The sequence below is a fragment of the Peromyscus eremicus genome, chromosome 6 (genome assembly GCF_949786415.1).
Source record: "Peromyscus eremicus chromosome 6, PerEre_H2_v1, whole genome shotgun sequence".
Lineage (NCBI taxonomy): Eukaryota > Metazoa > Chordata > Mammalia > Rodentia > Cricetidae > Peromyscus > Peromyscus eremicus.
Window position 1 is genome coordinate 65,173,947 of NC_081421.1, and position 19,380 is coordinate 65,193,326.

The window sequence follows — 19,380 nt, forward strand, 5'->3', positions numbered from 1 at the left end:
AAGTGGCTGTGGAGAGGCTTGCTAGATACAGACATTAGTCTCTTTATATCTATGAAACAACTGAGGTGTGCAGGTGACCCTGAGGAGCTGAGCCAGGTGCTAGCCCTCAGGAGGCACACAGAGAGTAAGGAAACAGAGAAGGGAGCCCAGCAGTTAGCACAGTCATGTTAACTGGCAGTGTTCTGCAGGGCCAGGGCCTTCAGGGCTGCTGATATATAAGACTCCTTGTTGGTATCCTGGGACCATTTGAAGATGCTGCCCTGGCTTCTTATTTTCTCTGCTCTGGATCTCTTGGTGTATGGTAAGTTTTTTTTTTCTTCTTATCGGAAGTGCCTTTGCTGAGTGGCACACAACTGTTCTTGTGTGGAATGATAGAAATGCTCCCAGTGTTGTCTTTACGAGAGCATGTGTAGCTTTGTCACTTGTGGCACTGCCCTGGAATTGACAGATTGCCATTAGTGTCCTGCCAGCTTTTGTGATCCTCTACAAGTTAGTATATGACTCTTAACCGCATTCATGAATTAGAGTTGTTACTGAGGATTCAATTAGATACTATATTGATTACTTTTCTGTGACAAAATATTTGAGAAAAGGGTTTATTTGTGTGTGTGTGTGTGTGTGTGTGTGTGTGTGTGTGTGTACAATGGTTGGAAGACACATTCAGTGGCAGGAGCTTAAGGCCTTTGGTCACCTTGTTTCCACAGCTGTGATGCAGAGAGCAGTGGATGCTGGTGTTCAGCTTCCTCTTCTTCAGTCTGGTACCCTAGCTCATGGAATGTGCTGTTTAAAATAAGAGCAGAGCTTCCCAGTTTAACTAACCTAATCTAGATAATCCCTTCAGGACATGCATAGAGATGTGCCAGGCTTTTTCTTTTGGGCCACCAACCAGCTCCCAAATCATGACATGGAAACTTTTTAATTTTGAATGCCCAGCCTAGCTTAGGCTCATTTCTGGCTATCTCTTTTAACTTAAATTAACCTATTTTTCTTTAACTATCTTTTGACTCAGGGCTTTTTACTTTTCTTTTGTTCTGTATATCTTACTTTCACTGCTTCCTCCAGTGTCTGTCTGTCTAGCAGCTCCCTGGTTTCTGGCCCTGGGTGTGTCCCTCTCTCTCCTCCTCCTTCTCTTATTTATCCCAAGCCTAGATTTCGCCTCCTATTTACTCTCTGCCTGCCAACCCAGCCTATTCTTTCTCCTGCCTAGTTATTGGCCATTCAGCTTTTTATTAGACCAATCAGGTGTCTTAGGCAGGCAAGGTGAAACAAATACAACACATTTTTACATAATTAAACACACATCCTTACATCATTAAACAAATGCAGCATACACAAATGTAACACACTTTTACACCATTAAAGTAATGTTCTTCAGCATAAACAAATGTAACACATCTTCGCCCAGTTAAAGTAATATTCCACAACACAGAGTCTTGTCTCTTCAATGATTCTAAGTCTAGTCAAGTTGACTATAAAGGTTCAGCACAGTCTTCAAATCATGAATTCGAGGTAATTTACAGCTCTAACTCCCTCACCGTCTCACCACCAACCACCACCACCACCACCACCATCATCATCATCATCATCATCATCATCATCATCATTATCCTCCTCCTCCTCATCGCCATCAAGTTAAACCCAGCTCAGAGTTTACATTTGTAAATAAATACCAATTTTGTGGGTGCAGGTCTGCCTTTACAACACCTAAATATGTTTCATCATTTTATAAAGTGATTAGACATGGAGTAAATATATGTGAATTCTTTTGAATTAAATGGACCTGAGTTTGGTAATTCTTAAATACTGGTCATATTTCCATGTTTTATGACACAATTTAGCTAGCTCTCTGCCTTCTACCCTTAGGTAGATATGTTACTGGGTTACATGGAATTAGTGTTGGAGAAACTCACAGAACAAAGAGAGCATAGTGGTCTTTTCACATTGTGCATGAGGACACTAAGGCCTGATGGGGAAGTGACTTGCCCAAGTGTGGCAGTGAGTTGGAATTAGCCCTCAGCCAGTTGCCTGGTTCTGCTCTGTATTTGTCATACTCACTGGCTGATGGCTCGTCTTGACCTCTGAGGTTCCTGTGGGTTTCATGGTCCCAACCCTAGTGAGGCTTTTATTATATTTACCTTCACTCAACACCCCACTCTCACCCTAAGGGTCACAGAAGCCTTTCCTGGTCCCTAATCAGAGCCATGTTGCTTTCCCTGGGTCACCTGCATACCTACCAACAGACCTATGGGTAACATCATAGTGCCACATACTAAGATGGTTGTCATTATCTTGAGCAAACCTTAATAGATTTATGAAGTATATACCAGTTCTTGAGACAGAAATATATGGATCACTGTGACTGTCCTCAGAGGCAGAATTTAATAAAGATTATGTTCTCTTGGCTCACTCCTGGGTCCTTGTACCCCTTATTGCTGTGTCCATCCTTGAAGATACAAACAGGGTCCCAGCTTCAGCAGTTGCTTCTACTAACTAGGCAACTTGACAAGGTTGAGTACAGATCCAGGTGAGTACTGAGCCCAAATTGGTCTATAGAGATGAGAATGGGTAGTTGTGGGTGATGAAGCTCCCTCCAAGGCTTCCAGATGCCACAGTGGGGGAGCTAGTGTCTTGGGTATGGTCTGTTACATGCTGATCTGTGGTCTCTCTTATAGGCAGTCCTACCATAGTTTCCCGACAGGAGTGGGGATCGAGTTCACTCACCTGCAGAGTCCCACTGAGCCTGCCTGTGGCCTACCTCATCACAGAGCAGCTTACCAGGATGGAGTGCCAAGATCAGACTACCTGCAGCCAGATGGTGCGGGTCCTACAGTCCCATTCTGTCTACAACAAAGGCTGGTGTGATGTGGCCTTCAAGTAAGAGGCTGGTCAGGTCTCCAAATCACATACTCAATACTATTCCTCACAACATTCTTGTTCTCCTTATTCTGCATTTCCCATTTTCTGGGCTCCATTTGTGTTGCATTTATGATTGATTGAAAAGTGTTAGAAAAAAGAACTCAAACAAAATCTAGAAGTCATTAGGAGGAACAACCCAGAGTCATGTATTCGAGGGTGCTTTTATACTGGGAGATCCTAAAAGGACACACAGAAGGTTACAAAACAACTGCAGTCACCCCCAGAAGCCCCCAGCATAGCAACTCACAAAGGCCTTCATTACTATCACCCAATTAGGAGCGGTAGGGGAGTAGAATGGTTACTGTCTTTATTACCTATATGATAATGTCATAGTCTATGGATACCAAAGAATTTCTTGAAAAGTGGCCCATAGCAAGGGGCATGGGTTCAAAATTGTGTTGAGACTTTGTGTTTATACAGCCCACTCCCCTTCCCTTCCCAGTCAGGGCTCATACTCATAAAGTATTTTCTCATTTACTACCCTGAATGACCATTGGGTATCACAAGGTGATGAGTGGACATGGGGATTGGTTGGGAGAAGATTCCATGTTAAAATGAGTGTAAGGCATGAAAGATTCTTGTATTATGCAGTGAGTATCTACTTTGAGGGTTCCATTGAAGACCCCAAAGTTTTTCTCATTACCCTCAAGAGTGAGAAAGCTCACAAATATATGAAGAGAAAGAGCAGGGGTGGGGGATTGAAAAGACAAATAGAAATAACTTGCCAAGAATCCATTTTGGAAAGGATAGTCAGTGATTTCACATATTTTCAGTTTTAAACCTCAATAAGTGAGAGCAGCTGGAGACCTGCTGTACCCCCTGCATCTGTACGTTACCAAGAACCTCTAGTCAGCCCTCGGTGGAAGTTGTGTTGACTCTGTTAACTACAGTTTATCTGCATGTCCCTGTCCGCCATCACCCCATGATTGTTGCTGAAGTGTTGCTTACTTCAATCATGGTGTTTCTAAGTGGTTTCAACTGCTCTGCCTCTAAAAATCAGGTTTCTACAGTGACAACATACACCTGGTTTTGATAGTGTGGTTACTGCAGCCATAGAGAGAGTTGACATTGAACCAATCAAGGGCTCTGCAGAAGTGACAGAGGAACCTGCTGGAGACACCAAAAAGCAGAGAAGTGGTGGGCACGCTTCAGGTGATATCTGATTCTCAGCGTCAGGTGAAAGAGCCCCCAGATGAGCAGGGGCTTTACTTGACCTTGAAAAATGTTCGCTCTGCAATTCAGTCTAGTAAGCCGCTGAATACAGCAAGAGTTATGAAACACCATTTTCAAGATGGATTGAAAAGTACAGAACAGCAGAATGGACAGAAATAAAAGAAGGGGTAGAATAAAAGAATTTAGATGTGATTTAAAGACAAACTTAATAAAATGAAGCAAAACAAATTTCTGTGATTAAGAGCCTACAGGAATCTGTGAGGAGTCGGTTTAAAGAAACGGTTGAGTTGTAATTAATTGTTTTAAAGAATGCTCAAGTGCTTGCTCCTATAGTTAAAAACAAACCTGCAAATCACGGTGGACTGACCTGGGTGTAGTGGTGCATGACTGTATACGCAGCTCTTAGGAGGCTGAAGCAGGAGGACTGCTGTGACCGCAAGGGCACCTTAGGCTATGCCATAAGTTCCAGGCTAGCCTGGGTAACAGGGGGAGATCATGTTTCAATGCCTGCCCACCCCCAAGTAACAACAACAACAACATAATGAATCAACCAACAGGCCCTTGAAAAGATGGAACTAATTTATCTTCAGGTCCTGGAGAGTCACACATTCAAATTCCACTTTGAACAAAATGAGTATTTTTTTTTTAGGTGAGAGTCTGGAAAACACCTGCAATCTATGTCAAAACCAAAATGGAAATATATTCCTATTTCTAAAATTGTCCATTTTGTTCTCCATTATTATGTTACTTAAACTCCACCTTTTAATGAGCCTCTAGGACCACTTTAGGAAAGTGAATTTTCTTGATACAGAGGTTTAGCACTAAATCTATTTTTGCTTGGCAGCTTCCTGGTTGGGGATGATGGCAATGTATATGAAGGTGTCGGTTGGCATGTCCAAGGCTTGCATGCTCAAGGCTACAGTAATGTCTCTCTGAGCATTGCCTTCTTTGGCAGTAAAATAGGTAATGGTGACTCCCTCCAGACTTAGAAGGTGGCCTACACCCTTCTTTCTCTTTCTTGTCTCCACATTCCATTCATATCTTTTCAGCCTACCTTGTACATACATCTCTGATAATCACTGTTTCTAGAAATCCTTTCTGCTGTTGCACTCTATGACATGCAGTTTGTCCTCTTTTCTGGTCTATATTTGTTTATATATTGCTGCAGTTGCCTCGGACATTGAGTTCACAGTTATGGCCAATGGAATCTGAATTCATCTGCCACTGATATTTTCATTGCCAGAGGCAGATAGCATGGATTATTTCTTCTTTCAGTATCTTTTGTTGATAGAGACAAAAAAAGAGGTCAGCAGGCAAAGTAAGAAAATCACAGAAGTAGTTTTTGACCCTCTACCCCCAACCAGAGCAGAGCAGGGATGGTGCTGAAGGATAATATGTCAGTAAGAGGTATCCACCAGTACATGCTGTTCTTTGCTGGGGATCTTAATGGCATGTGTCATAGGGAAGTTCTGCAAGAATTGTATGGGTTAATGGATTTAAAAGAGTTAAAGGCATGCCTGATCCTGGCAGTTACTCAGTGAATACTGTCACCCTTTCACACAGGTTAGGGTACTTCTGACTTGCTCAAGCAAGTCTCTCCCCATGTATCTTTAATCTGATTTTTAACCTTCTATTTAAAGGCAGAATAAATAGTCTCAGTTTGGCCCTTAGAGGAGGTTCCTAATTGTAGTTGCTTAGAGTTCTGACCAAGTAGTTCATCACTCTCAGGCTTTCTGACTGTCTTTTCTCTTCCCATCCACCAGTCACTCGGGTTAGGTGGTGCCTTGCCCTCCCTGTTTCTGCTATCCAGGCTGAGGTTCCTTACTGACAGTTCTTATTTCATGTTCCGTTCATGAAGGCAGCAGCCCCAGTCCCACTGCTTTATCAGCTGCAAAGGACCTGATCTCCCGTGCCATCCAGGATGGGTACCTGTCACCTAGGTACATTCAGCCACTTCTCTTAAGAGAAGAGACCTGCTTGGTTCCTCAACATTCAGAGATGCCCAGGAAAGGTAAGACCCTCAACCCAGCTCACATATCTTTGCATTGCCCCCTGACAACATTTGGGAATGTTTCCCTGTTAGACTCTCAAGGCTTTCTTGGACCAACAACATCTCCCATGTGCCATGACTATGAAATCTGGAAAATTATTATTACTATTTCTTTTATCACTGAGGATTTAGTGAGGGCTTGAACATGCTAGACAAGTACTCTACTACTGAATGACATCCCTGTTAATTAGAGAAGTTAAGGAGACATGTTTCCCCTGTCTTTTCCGTCCCACCAGAATGATATTGTCACAGACTCATTCTTGCTACAAATATATGTGTATTCATGTTTTTACTAAGTCTACATGAAGTCTTCAGAGTTATCATACATCTGTGAAAAAAATCAGAGAAAACTCTCGCCATCAAGGAACCCATGTTTCATTGAGGAAAGTAAGAACGTGAGCAAGAAACTAATGAAGTGTGTTAGTGAGTACGGAAGTGAGAGGGGAAAGTAAGATGAGGAATGGAGTAGATATGTTTACATATTGTGGGAACACACACACACACACACACACACACACACACACACACACACACACACACCTTTCCAGACCATGGTACTTAGAAAAATTTGAATTTGCAGGTGATGATGATATTAGAATGATTTTTCTATGAAACCAAATAATGAAAATAATGTGCTAGTTTGGAAAGAATGGTCAGTAAATTAAAACCAATGAAATTAATAAGCACTTCCAGTAGCTTAGCTCTCTGCTAACACAGCCTTTTTCTCTGATCCAGTGATATTTTAAAATTTGTGTTTTGGAATTATAAATCTCTAAATAAAAATTTTCTTGTTTTTTGGCTGGTAGTATCTTCAATAATGATAACTCATTAACATTGTGAGTTTTTTGTAGACTTCATATTATTTCCACGTCCACTCGATGCATTACAGAGTGAGCCGATTTGCACATATCCACCTTATAGGCACACATATAAACATGCAGGTATCCCGCGTAGTGAAGAATACAGTCACGCCTCTGTCTGACCAGTCTGTCTCTTTCTGCTTTCATATTGGTTCTAACATAATTAAAATCCATGTTTCTGCTCCAGCCAGGCACCTGGCCTTTCCAAACTCCTGCCAAGTTCCCATGCAGGACACCGGCGAGAGACTGGTGTGAACTGGCCTCTCGGGCTGTACATTGGTTCCTGAAAGTGCAAAGCAAATTCTCATCCCCTTGGTTTCTCATCTTACTGCAGCATGCCCCAGTATCACTCCACGGTCGGCTTGGGAAGCCAGAGAGACACACTGCACTCAAATGAACCTCCCAGCCAAATTTGTCATCATCATCCACACTGCTGGAAAAAGCTGCAATGAATCTGTGGACTGCTTGGTTCGTGTCAGAGACACACAGTCTTTTCACATAGACAATCAAGATTTCTGTGACATTGCATATCAGTAAGTAGGAAATGGTCCTTCCTCTTCAGAGCCATGGCAAGCAAAGCTGGGGAGCTCAGGTGTTTCACGCAGGCGCCATGCTTTATTCTCCCGAGATTCTGGACCGGGTATCATTCAGGCTACAGTTTGGGCTACCTAAACTCTCAGGCATGCTCTCCAGTTCTTCCAGATCAGAAAGACTGAAAATACTGCATAAGAGGCAGTGAGAAAATAAGGAAGGGCAGAGTAGAGGTGTGCCTTCTTAGGTACCCTGCTCTAACCAACAAGGGGTATTGGTCCTGGCCAGTCCTAGCTTGTTTTCTCTGATGTTAGAACCTTACAGGTTTTCTGCTACTCACCATACAGGACTTTTAACCCCTCTGGGCTCATTTGTCTCATCTTTACGGCATAGACAACATTTTCTGTTTGAAGACAGGGATCAAGATCAAATAGTCTCTTCTGGTTCCTTTCACACCAGGATTAAATTAAAGAAACATATTAATTTGTTGAGATACAGAAGACATTTGGGAGATGCCTTGTACTTTCCATAGGTTGGACTTAGGGTTAGACTACAATAGACCTAGGTTGTTTATTAGGGACTTAAACAATGAATCTTGTGACTGGCCTCAGACGGGTTTGCTTCTGAAGTGTGCTGCTGGTGTTCTAGCTGTGTCTGCCCCCACCCCCCACCTCTTTGTTAAGGGCAGCCTTTGTATGTAGGAGAGATCCTGCTTCATTTTTTCAGGACCTTTTGTAGTCTTGCTATAGCCACAGCAGATCATAGGGAACTGACTACAAACATGGAAATTACAAACTATCGAACACCAGATGAGTTGATTCTTGTTCCTCAACTTTTAAACCTACAGTGGAATCTGCCCACCTCAGTACATGATGTGCTGTTGCCAACACTGATATGGCTGTAACTGGGTAAGGCACCCACTCATGCCTCATCTTTTAGCTTTGTAACCCATGTATATAGGGTGTCTACTCTGTCTAGGGCTAGGCAAGATTGATATGATCCTGTCCCTTGTGGAGTTGAGAGAAACAATAAACAAATAATTGCAATGCAAAATGTTAAGTACAGTGTTGGAAGAAGATCAGGAGACAGGTAAGATGAGCCTGGAAATCTTTGGAGAAATGAAAGGTGAGAGCCGTCCTTATTGGCACACGAACAGGGTGTAGGGGTTGGTTGGCAAAGAGTGAGTGATCTGGTTAAAGAAGAACAGCACATTCAAAAGCTTGGGCTATAAACAGAGCATGTGTCTTTGAGGAAACAAAACATGTTCCACTCAAACCTAAAAATGGATTTCCAAGAAAAGGGTGGGTGGGAGCTGTAGGAGCCGGACCACACTGTAGATCTTGTAAGTAAAACTGAAAACTGACTTTGTGTGAAGGGGAACTGGAGACTATTTGGAAAGCCATGCCATTTTTTCTTTTCTTATCTTTTTTTTTGAGACAGGGTTTCTCTGTGTAGTTTTGGTGCCTTTCCTGGAACTCACTTGGTAGCCCAGGCTGGCCTCGAACTCACGGAGATCCACCTGGCTCTGCCTCCCGAGTGCTGGGATTAAAGGCATGCGCTACCACTGCCCGGCAAGCCATGTCATTTTAAAGGCTAAAAAAAAAAAAAAAAAAAAAAAAAAAAAAAAAAAAAAAAATTTATGTGTGTGAGTGTTTTGTCTGCAAATATGTATGTGATGTACATGCACCACATGCAGACCTGGTTCCTGCAGAGGTCAGAAAAGGGTGTTGGATCCCCTGTAACTGGAGTTACAGATGGTTGTGAGCCACTATGTGGGTGCTGGGAACCAAACCTATGTCCAATGCAAGAGCATCAAGTACTCTCAACTGTGAAGCCATTGCTCCAGCCTCCTGGCTATGATTTTAAGAGTGGATTGGAGGGAGGCAAAACTCTGGTCAGGGTGCTGTTATAATAGTCCAAGTTGGAGCTGTATAGTGACAGTTGGACAGGAGTAGTGGAAGAATTTAAAAGCTATGTAAAAGACATAATTGATGAGCCACAGGTAGTGGTTGAATGGGGCTGGGAGAGGGAAATGAGGGATTTAAGATGGCACTTCATTTTCTGGCTGCAGAATATGCAAAAGGCAAGTAGTTTCTTTGACATGTTGGCTTTTACAGATAATGGTTAAAGCTGTGGGAGGGGATAACTGTTTAATCTGGGTGAATGTATTCAGTGGGAGGGGAGAACAGCTAGACCAGGGTCCTAAGGAGGAAGCATAGGGTTCTGAGAAACACAGTGGTTAAGGAAAGGTAGGTAAGATGGCAGTGACCCAAGGAAGAACTGCAAAGGAGAGAGACTAAGGAGGGCATTGGCTGTGGAAGCCTGGAAGGAGAAAGCTTCGGGACCAGAATGCTCAATGGTCAGAATGCCCATTGCTCACAGTGTCGAGGAGGTCTAGTGTCATCTTGGTTGAGTCAGATTCAGTGCTAGGGATGAAGGCAGAGTACATAGCCGTGGTTTTGCTTCTGATTTCTGCACATTGACACATACAGAACATCTAGACAAAATGTGATAAATGAAAGAACAGATTAATGATTACAGGAATGACTGGAGAAAATTGTGCTCCTCAGACTTTCTTATTTCCTTTTACCCAATCCTAGCTTTCTAGTGGGCCAAGATGGTGGAGTATATGAAGGAGTTGGCTGGAATATCGAAGGTTCTCACACCTATGGATACAATGACATTGCATTAGGAATTGCCTTCATGGGAAACTTTGTAGGTAAGATACAATTGGGCAGAGAATTCTGCCTGATAAAGCATCATGTGGATACTCTGGAAATACTGGGCGGATGGAGACAGCATTGCGACACTGGAAGTACAGGGTAGCATCCACAGAATATTCTAGAAAATTCTCAGTAAAGAGTTATTGCTACTAGGAGCATCTCCCAAATAGAATATTTGCCTCCAATTCACTAACATCCTTCTAAAACTATCTCACTTTATGTCCATAGCCAAGGCAAGCAAAGGAGAAAAAAAAGTCTTTTGAAAACTTTGGTACCTTTACGTCTCATTTGGGAAATGTGTGTCCTTCCTTAGTAACCATGGCAATAATGTTGGGATTCATCATTGCCTGTGATGACATAGCAGAGGATAATCTTGTGATTATCCTGTATCTGTTCTGCACATATTGAGAAATTGTGCCATGCTAAGTGTCCTATTCCAGAGCAGTTTTGAATTTTCTAAAGAAATTTTGGCCAGATGGAATTAAGAAACACAATAGTTTTGCCTTTGCTTTGTGTCTAATTAGTTGTTGGCTATGGTGATTGTGGGACAGGCTAGGGTGGGAGATGGGGAAGACTGGAATCTGGGTGCCTGGGTCTGCCATAGCCAAGCAACTTTGAGATTTTGTTTTCAGCTTTGAGATCTTAGTGATTATGGGTAAATATGTTTTGCAGAAAAGCCTCCAAATAAAGCCGCTCTGGAAGCAGCTCAGGACCTGATCCAGTGTGCCGTGGCCAAGGGGTACCTGACCCACAACTACCTGCTAATGGGCCACAGTGATGTGTCCAATGTCCTGTCCCCTGGACAGGCATTGTATGACATCATCAAGACATGGCCTCACTTCAAGCACTGAGGGAGGCCCCAGTCCCGTCTGACGATGCTCTTCCTCCTGCTGGGTGTCTGTCCTTACCTCCCACCTCGGCTCAGCACCTCTGGCCCCTCTCTCTTCACTACTTCACCTAGTTCCCTTTTCTTGTGTTGTAGTTACAGCATCCTCTCTTATTGACATTCTCCAGTGTCTCCCAAGCTGTGCACTTACCATCCTCAGGGGCTGGGTGCCACTTCCTCTCTCTACCTTCCTCTCCCAAGAGCACTCACCTGCTCAGCCAGATGAGGCTCTCTTTCCCTTGTTACCTGTCTCTTGCCTTGAATGCAGTCACCCATGATCTGTCTGGCAGCTCCAATGCTCATCCATAGCCCCAGTCCTCCTTGTACACATTTGAATACTCCCCGTATTTAAGGGCTGAGATTCCCTTCAGACATGTCTATTCTCTCCTGGGTTATCAGATTTTCCAGGACAGCAGGTGACATTTCTTTGTTACTACATATCCTGTGTCAGCTCCTGAGCTAAGCCTGACACATTGCATGATACAGATGTTTGCTGAAAAAGACACTGGATGAAAGAGCTGATCCCAGTCCCGTTCACAACTGCCCACTTTGTTCATCGTTGCTCTGTGGGAAGCCCTGCTGGACAGGTCCAGCAGTCTACCCTGGTCCCTCCAGGAGGCACAAGCTGACAGCGGTGACTTGTCTGTAATGGATTCTGTGTCTCCTGTCTTCTGAGCCTTGTCCACAAACCACTCTGAAGACCGGCCAAGCAGAGCTGCATTCACAGGTGCTGTCCAGTGTCTGTAGTCTGCCTGTGCCTGCCGGGGCCCTGCTGAGCGGAGAGTGGGCCCAGAGCCTCTGTATTCTGTAGCACCCCGCTCCTCCTTCCTAGAGGGAAGAGCCCTTCATCATTGTAGCTGAGATAGCCCCCACTCCCACCGCTGTTCAAAAGATGTACCCAAGCTGGGTCTTGCTTTATTGGATATGAAGAAAATGATGCTTAAGCATATTTTCTCCATCTGCTAATAACTCCTTTGGTGCTCAGATTGGTTTTTTGCTTTTAGAGTGTTTTCACATCTTTTGCAACATGGTGAGCCTTTTTACAACCTCATATTTATTCTGTTTTTTGCTTTTCACAGACCTTCAGATGTCATTAGGTTGACTCTGTCCATTTGTCGTTTTTTCCTAAGGCATCCTGGGCATGTAATCGGGAGAAGGAAGGAATGATTTGTCTAGTGGTTCAGGCTTAAAGGGACACACCAGCCGTTCCTGATTTACACAGCAGGGGTAGAACGCAAGCCTCGCAGGCCTTTCTGTCAGAGTCAGTGCAGACTCTTCTGTGTGGATGGAGGCTGGGGACAGACTTCTCAGCAAGGATGAATTCAATACCTCCCACACAGGAAGTAGTCATAGGCGTAGTCATGAGATGCTAAGAAATAGCCTCACCCAAATCTACCTGTCAGTCACAGTTGTATTGAACCTCTTGGCATTCACATATTAGAAACCCAGTCCCTGATAGGCAATAGTGTTGAGAGCTGGACCTTTTTAGAGGTAATGAATCAATGCATTAATGTTGTTACTGTAAAAGTGAGTTTGTTATAAAAATGAGTGTGCCCCACCCCCCATTCTCTTGTGCTTTCCCACTCTGCCAGGGCATGATGTGACAATAAGGCCTTGGCCAGATGCTGACCTCACCGTGTCCAGACTATACAAAATAAATCTTTGTTTTTTTTTTTTTTTGTAAACTACCCAGTCTCGAGTATTCTGTTAAAGAAGCACAAAATGGACTAAGACATAGTTTTGACTTATTGACTTCTCTTTCTATCCTCCAAAGTAGAGGCCCCTTCTCTTCAATTTAATCCCCACTTTCAGGCCCAAAGGACTCATGGGCTTTGGAGGGGAATTATAGGGCCCCCCATACTCTGTCAGCTCTCACAGAGGCTTCCTCATGAGGCCCACATGGTCTGGATCACTGCTTACTCCAAACTACTGAGCTTTGCAGATTTTGAATATATGCTTCTACTAAACTCAGAGCACTCAGCTGACAAGGGCCTTTTCAAAGTCAGTTCTGAGGCAGCCAATGCAGGCAGCTTGCCCCCTTTTAATTGAGAAATTCTTCCTAGCTCCCCATCAGTCACTTAGAGAGTATACCAGCGGCGGCGGCGGCGGCGGCCTCGGATGACCGAGATGAGGGTTAGAGGAATGGATGTGAGCAGGGATCTTAGAACCCACTCTTGGCGGTCAGTCACCGTTCAGCTCAGGGGTGCACAGTCACGGGCATCACTGTAGTGTGACTGCCTCTGTTCTTAATCCTGTTTGACTCTGGCAGGGAAGGATATGCTTTTCTAGGCACCCATCTCAACCACATGGGGGAGTTCTGTGCAGGCTGAGTTCAAGTTTTGTGGTGCACAAGGAGGAGCAACATACACCCTCAGGCCGGCAGGCCTGTGAGAGCCTATGGTGCAGGAGAGCCATGTGTCCTTCAGGACGGCTGGCCTTCTGTGGGTGGGCCCGGCTCCTGAGCTCATTGATTTCTTGTCCACAGTTTAAGCAGGGAGTAGAGGAAAGACGGTGAAGTGAACACTGTGAAGGGCAAATGCCCTATTTTACATAAGACTGGACTCCAAGCAGTCTTGTTCCTCTTTGTCCAGTGAGTGAAAGGAAGGCACTCTGGGTCTGGGGTGGGGCATGCTTCCCATCATCCCCTGGTGGAAACCATACTGTGGCCTGAGTAAAACGCCACAGCCTTTCCCACCCCTTCTGCGGTTTGCCATCTTCATGCCTCTAATCTCATGCCCCATCCTGATGCCTCCAATTCTTCTCGATTTTAAAGGTATTCCTTGAAGGTTAGCTTTTCCAGAATACCCACTTCCTGGTGCCCACAGACTTTCACAGGTTTCTTGGTGGCTTATTCCTCCTGCCCCCCCCCCTCCTTTCCCCCTCCCAATCCTGGCCTCCTTGGGAGCTGTACCTGCTTTTTGTGGTAACATTTCCAGGGTTCCACCCAGGGCCAGGCACATTACTGGTGCCAGCTAAGAGTCTGTGGAATGAAGGATGGGTGGGGCTGTCAGGGGAGGGTTGTGGCTTCCCACTTAGCTCGTCTTGGATACTTGCTGCAGAGTGGAAAATCCCTGCGTTTTTTATGACTCAACCCAGCCCACTGGCTCTGATTTGCCAGATTCCTTACAAGTTAACTCCCTAATTCTAGGTCACTCATTGTCCCCACCTTGTGGTGGCTTCCTCACCAATTGTGAGATCTGGGGAGTCATTATTCTCCTGGATCTATGTGTGCCCCCACTGGGCAGTATGTGACCCTCTCACTGTGGCGGCCTCAGCCCTGGAGAGCACATGGCCTGTTGCCCCTGCCTGCCCCGTGTGATGCCCCTTCCTGTCCCGTGTGATGCCCCTTCCTGCCCCGTGTGATGCCCCTGCCTGCCCCGTGTGATGCCCCTGCCTGCCCCGTGTGATGCCCCTGCCTGCCCCGTGTGATGCCCCTGCCTGCCCCGTGTGATGCCCCTTCCTGCCCCGTGTGATGCCCCTTCCTGCCCGGTGTGATGCCCCTGCCTGCCCCGTGTGTTGCCCCTGCCTGCCCCGTGTGATGCCCCTGCCGACCCCGTGTGATGCCCCTGCCGACCCCGTGTGATGCCCCTTCCCGCCCCTATGCCTCCCCTCACATCTCCATGCTCTTCCTCTTTGTCCCTTGGCCTGTCCTGTCTACACGTCCGCGTCGTTCCTTCTACTGCTTTTATCTTTGCTCTTCTCCCTTCCGCACCTTCACCTGTATCCATTTCTTGTTTTTCCTTTGCCTCTCGGGGCCTCTCACTTTCTGTCTCTGTGTGGCCATCTGGACACTGCCTTTGCCTTTTCTCTAGAATACGTTCGAATGGACAGGGGACAGGATGGCGGGCACGTGTGGTGGCACCAAACCTGAGCTCAACAGATACTTGGGGGTCGTCTCCACTCTGCCCCTGAAAATCGCCTGTGCTGTGGCCCGAGGCTACCACAGATGCTGAGAATGGGAGGAGAAGGGCAGAAGCCCAGGGTGCAGTGGTTCTGGGGAAGCTGTACATTCTTTTCAGGAGCTTAGAGGCAGGCAGAGCAGGTCCAGGTGTGTTTCTGGCCCAGCAGGTTCTGCCAGGCAGGGCTGCAAAGGGCAGGGACTTACAGCTGATGTTGGAAACGGAGTGGTGGGAGGGAATGCAATTCCTGCGAGGTGTGGCATAAACTTCTGAAGTCTTTCCACAGTGGACTGAAGTAAGAAGTGTCTCCTCCTGGGCAAGGAGCTGGAGGCCCCTCTCAGGGAGACTAGGGGACCCTGGGACCCAAGCGATAGAGTTGTTTTGGAGGAAAGCTGAGGAATTTCCTATTGACCCCCACACTCTGCTTGCATTCAGTTCTAGAAGTCCAAGTCTTAAGGCTCCCAAATTAGGACCGACTTGTGTTGCCCTTGGTTGACCCCTTGTTTGTAACTCCCTTCCCCCTTCCTCCCTGAACCCCGTCACTTGACTTTCCCACTAGATTATAAACTCTGGGCTGGGGTATGTTTCCCTGATCTGGCACACAGTAGGGCCTTAGCTAACACCTCAGACCTGCTACATCTGAAGATCTAGGGAATGTGAGCTGCCATGCTCTCTCCTGGTCTGTCTTGGAGCAGGTGACACTGCAGCCGTTTTTTCTGGGTCTGTATTTGCTGAGCCCCTCTGGGCAGATGTGAAGAAGGGTCCTAGCATGCAATGAAGAGATGAGAGGGAAATTGAGCCAGGGTCAAAGTGAGCCGTGCTATCCACACAAAAAAAGAATTCCCAGGTGAGTGACTGAGGGCCTTGCTTGTCCTCTCCGTGTGCATGCCTGTGCAGCGTGCCTGCCATGTGTGGTTTTGCTTAATCCCTAACTGCCGAGCAGTAGCAGTCTCCCATCAGACTTGAGGAAATAGGAAAGGTTTGGAGGCATCAAGTTACTTTCTTAAGGTCACACAGCAAGTACATGCCAGTGCTGAACTGGGTCACTATTCCTTTGTCACACCAGCTGTCTTTTGGGTGCTCCCAAGCCTTTATAGCTGATGACAAATGCCGGTGGTCCCTGCCAGAGTTAACTGGATATTTCAAATATTTCCCTTGAACCTACAATATGCTTCAGTTGACGTTACATGCAAGACCCTAGTCACTGGTATAGTTTGGGGTTCATGTCCTCCTCCTCCTCCTTCTCCTCTGCCTCTTCCTCAACCTCTCTGCAATGCAGCTCAGGACTGCTTCACTTGTCAGGTCACCATATCACACCACCACAGCCCACTTCATCACAGCTGCTGTTAGCCGCCTCTCACCCCAACACACCTTCACAGTCCTGTTTGTCAGCCTCTCCGAAGGACTCTGGTTTGTCTTGATTTAGTCATGTTAATAGTTTCCCTATAATTCTAATCTGTTGAAATCCCTTTGAATCTTGGTTTTATCATTCTCTTTGTCATTGCTCACTTCTTTATGCTTAGATTATCATCCACCCATCAAACGTCTTTGCGTATTGGGCCACCCACCCAGGGCACTTTGATGCAGCTCGCCCAATCTGACCTACAGGAGAATGCTTCTGTGAACAGGAGGGTAATACTGTCTCCACTTTATAGGCGAGAAACAGACTCAGCTGAGGCCCAGCATCTATTTCTTTGTTATTATTTTGTGTAGGTTTTGCAGAGATCGACCTCCAGCTGTCTATAATCCCTGACGGCACCTCGTGTATCCCAGGCTGGCTTCAAACTCACAGTGTAGCCAGAGATGGCCTTGAACTCCTAATTCGTCTACCTCTGCCCCCTCGTGAGCTTCTATTTCTTGTGCTATTCACAAAGGCACCGAACAAGTACTATCCGTCTTCAAGCCTTATAAATTTATGACTGCTGCATGGAGAGAAATTAGATGGAAATTCCAAGTGCATGCACATGTGCCCCTGTGTGTTAAAGACACACTGCTGATCATTGCTGTTTAGTAGTCCACTTTCATTACTGAGAACCCAAAGTAATTTCAGTCATCTTCAGTATTCTTATTATGGTGAAAATTTTAGTTTTTTATTTTTGGCTACAAGGCAAGAATATCCCTTAATTCTGTCCTTTTAAAAAATGATTTGCTTTAGTCTTGTGAGTGCTTTTGCCTGCCTGCGTGTTCATGCACGATGCTCATTCCTGAGGTCAGTGGAAGCTGGAAGAGGGTATTGTATTAGATCTCCTGGAACTGGATTAACTCCACTCTCACTGCCCCATTGTTCTTAGATATTTTGAATGTGTGATGAATTTCACATTCCCAAAGTATTTTTCTGGTATTGTGGGCTGCTGGCCCAGGGATGGTTCTCTACTCCTATTTAGTTCACAATCCATAAAGTTCTGGTGATTTGGGAAATGCAAGTTACGATATCATTCACAGTCACGAAAATTTTGGTTTAGATTCTAGGTGTAGGGTCTGAAGAGATAGCTTCACCTATTGTACAAACATGAGGATCTGAATCTGGTCCCCAGCACACACATAACAATCATCACAGGGCATCCATAAATCCAGTGCTAGGGCATAAAGACAGGTAGGTCCCTAAGCTCACTGGCCAACGAGCCCAGGCAATCTGTGAGTGCCAGCTTGAATGAGAGACCATGTTTCAAATAATAAAGTGGATAACAATTGAGGAAGACACTTGACATCGACCTCTGGCATCTGTAAGCACACATGAGCACACACACACACACACACACACACACACACGATTCTAGTTGCAATGATCAAGGTTTTTCTTTAACCCTCTTGATTTGTTAAATTTAGAAAATCATGAAACCTTCTGGATTGCTAGTTAAAGGAAAGAGAGAGTGGACTTAAAATATTACAAAGGAGTTTAGGGATAAAATGTTTGCATATTTATAAGCTGGATAAACTAAGGAGGACAATAGTGACTTCCCTAGAGAAATAATCACCTAGAAGGGGGTGGAGGATAAGAAAGGGATCTGTTGTGCTTCTTGCTAGAGGCCCGTTCATAGGCTGTGGATATCAGGTCCTTGTCAATACTGATTCCACTGTCTGCAATGCTCCTGTACTCTCATGTATTCACATGGCTGACTTGTAGTTATCCTTCAGTGTTTAATACAAATGCCATGTCTAGACCCTTCCTCATATGCTCATTTAGTAGCTTGCTCCTTCTCAGTAGTGAACTGTCTAGAATTGTATCTTTAATTAGGTGTTTTTTTTTTTTTAATTTTGTATCTGTCATCCTTACTAGAAGTTTAGAAAAATGAGAAACCCCCGCCCCCAAGCTTTCTAGGAAACACAGTAGAGATTTGTGAAGGGAATGAATTCGTGATACAGGTATTTTTCCCTGCCTGAGATGCTTTGGGGTTCAGGAGTCTTGACCTGGCTTCCTGGTAGTAGTGCTGGGGAGCTGAGCTGGCTCAGTGAGGGGTTGTGGGAGGGAAAGGGAGAAGGAGGACTTTGGAAGAGCCAGCAAGTAACTGCCTGCCCTTGTTGGATGAGAAAACTGTGGCCAGGTGGCACCAATGGAACCAAGGTAGGTGCAGACCTGAAGGGCAGTTGCTACAGGTGTGGGTGGAATGCCGGCATCCTGGAGCTTGCTGGTCCCTAACCTGCCATTAGCACACTGTGGTGCTGGTACCAGGGCAGTGGGTTCTGAGACTGTAGAAGTCAGAGAGGTGAAGCCTTTAGACAAGTTACCTTCTCTGGGTCACTGTTGCTGTCCCTGACCTTACATGTAGCTATCTCTGAAGGTCATCTCTGTTCCCAAACCTCGTGTTTAACCTCCTCTTATAAGTAGCGACGGTCCTGGTCTCCACCCTGTCTATGGTTTTGCCTCTGTCTTGCTCACATTTAACTGGTCCTGAACTCTCTTGATGACAGCTGTCTTTCTTTGCTGTGTAACATTCTGGTGCACAGATTTTTGGAGTGGGGGAAGAGGATAGGACAAATAGAGCAAGCATATCCGTGCAGCATTAATTTAAACCTGTGTGTAGCAGCACAGTAGCCATGGGCCACATGTGATTATCGAGCTATTTTGTTTTGCTTTTTAAATATTTTATTGAGATAGTATTGACATATTTAAAAAAACCTGTATACATTTAATGTAGGCTGCTTTATTAGTTTGGGGACAATTATGCTCATAGAAAATCATCATTGCTGACAAGGTTTTAAATATATCTATCACTTTCCAAAATCTTTCCAGGTACTTAATATGTTATTTTATGAGCAGTAGAAGCACTTGGCACAGGATTTACCCCTTCGAGTAATTTAAGTACACGACAGAGTACTATTAGTTATATAATAGATCTCCAGG

At 45.2% G+C, this 19,380-nt stretch overlaps 1 protein-coding gene across 1 annotated transcript; it reads left to right on the top strand.

Moving 5' to 3' along the window:
- Positions 1–252: 252 nt before the first annotated feature.
- Positions 253–11,475, top strand: LOC131912537 (peptidoglycan recognition protein 3). The gene is made up of 7 exons (XM_059264838.1): positions 253–301; positions 2,673–2,874; positions 4,934–5,052; positions 5,948–6,100; positions 7,334–7,532; positions 10,131–10,249; positions 10,926–11,475. The coding sequence occupies exons 1-7, from the start codon at positions 253–255 to the stop codon at positions 11,102–11,104; spliced, it is 1,020 nt and encodes a 339-aa protein (XP_059120821.1). The 3' UTR covers positions 11,105–11,475.
- The last annotated feature ends 7,905 nt before the right edge of the window (positions 11,476–19,380 follow it).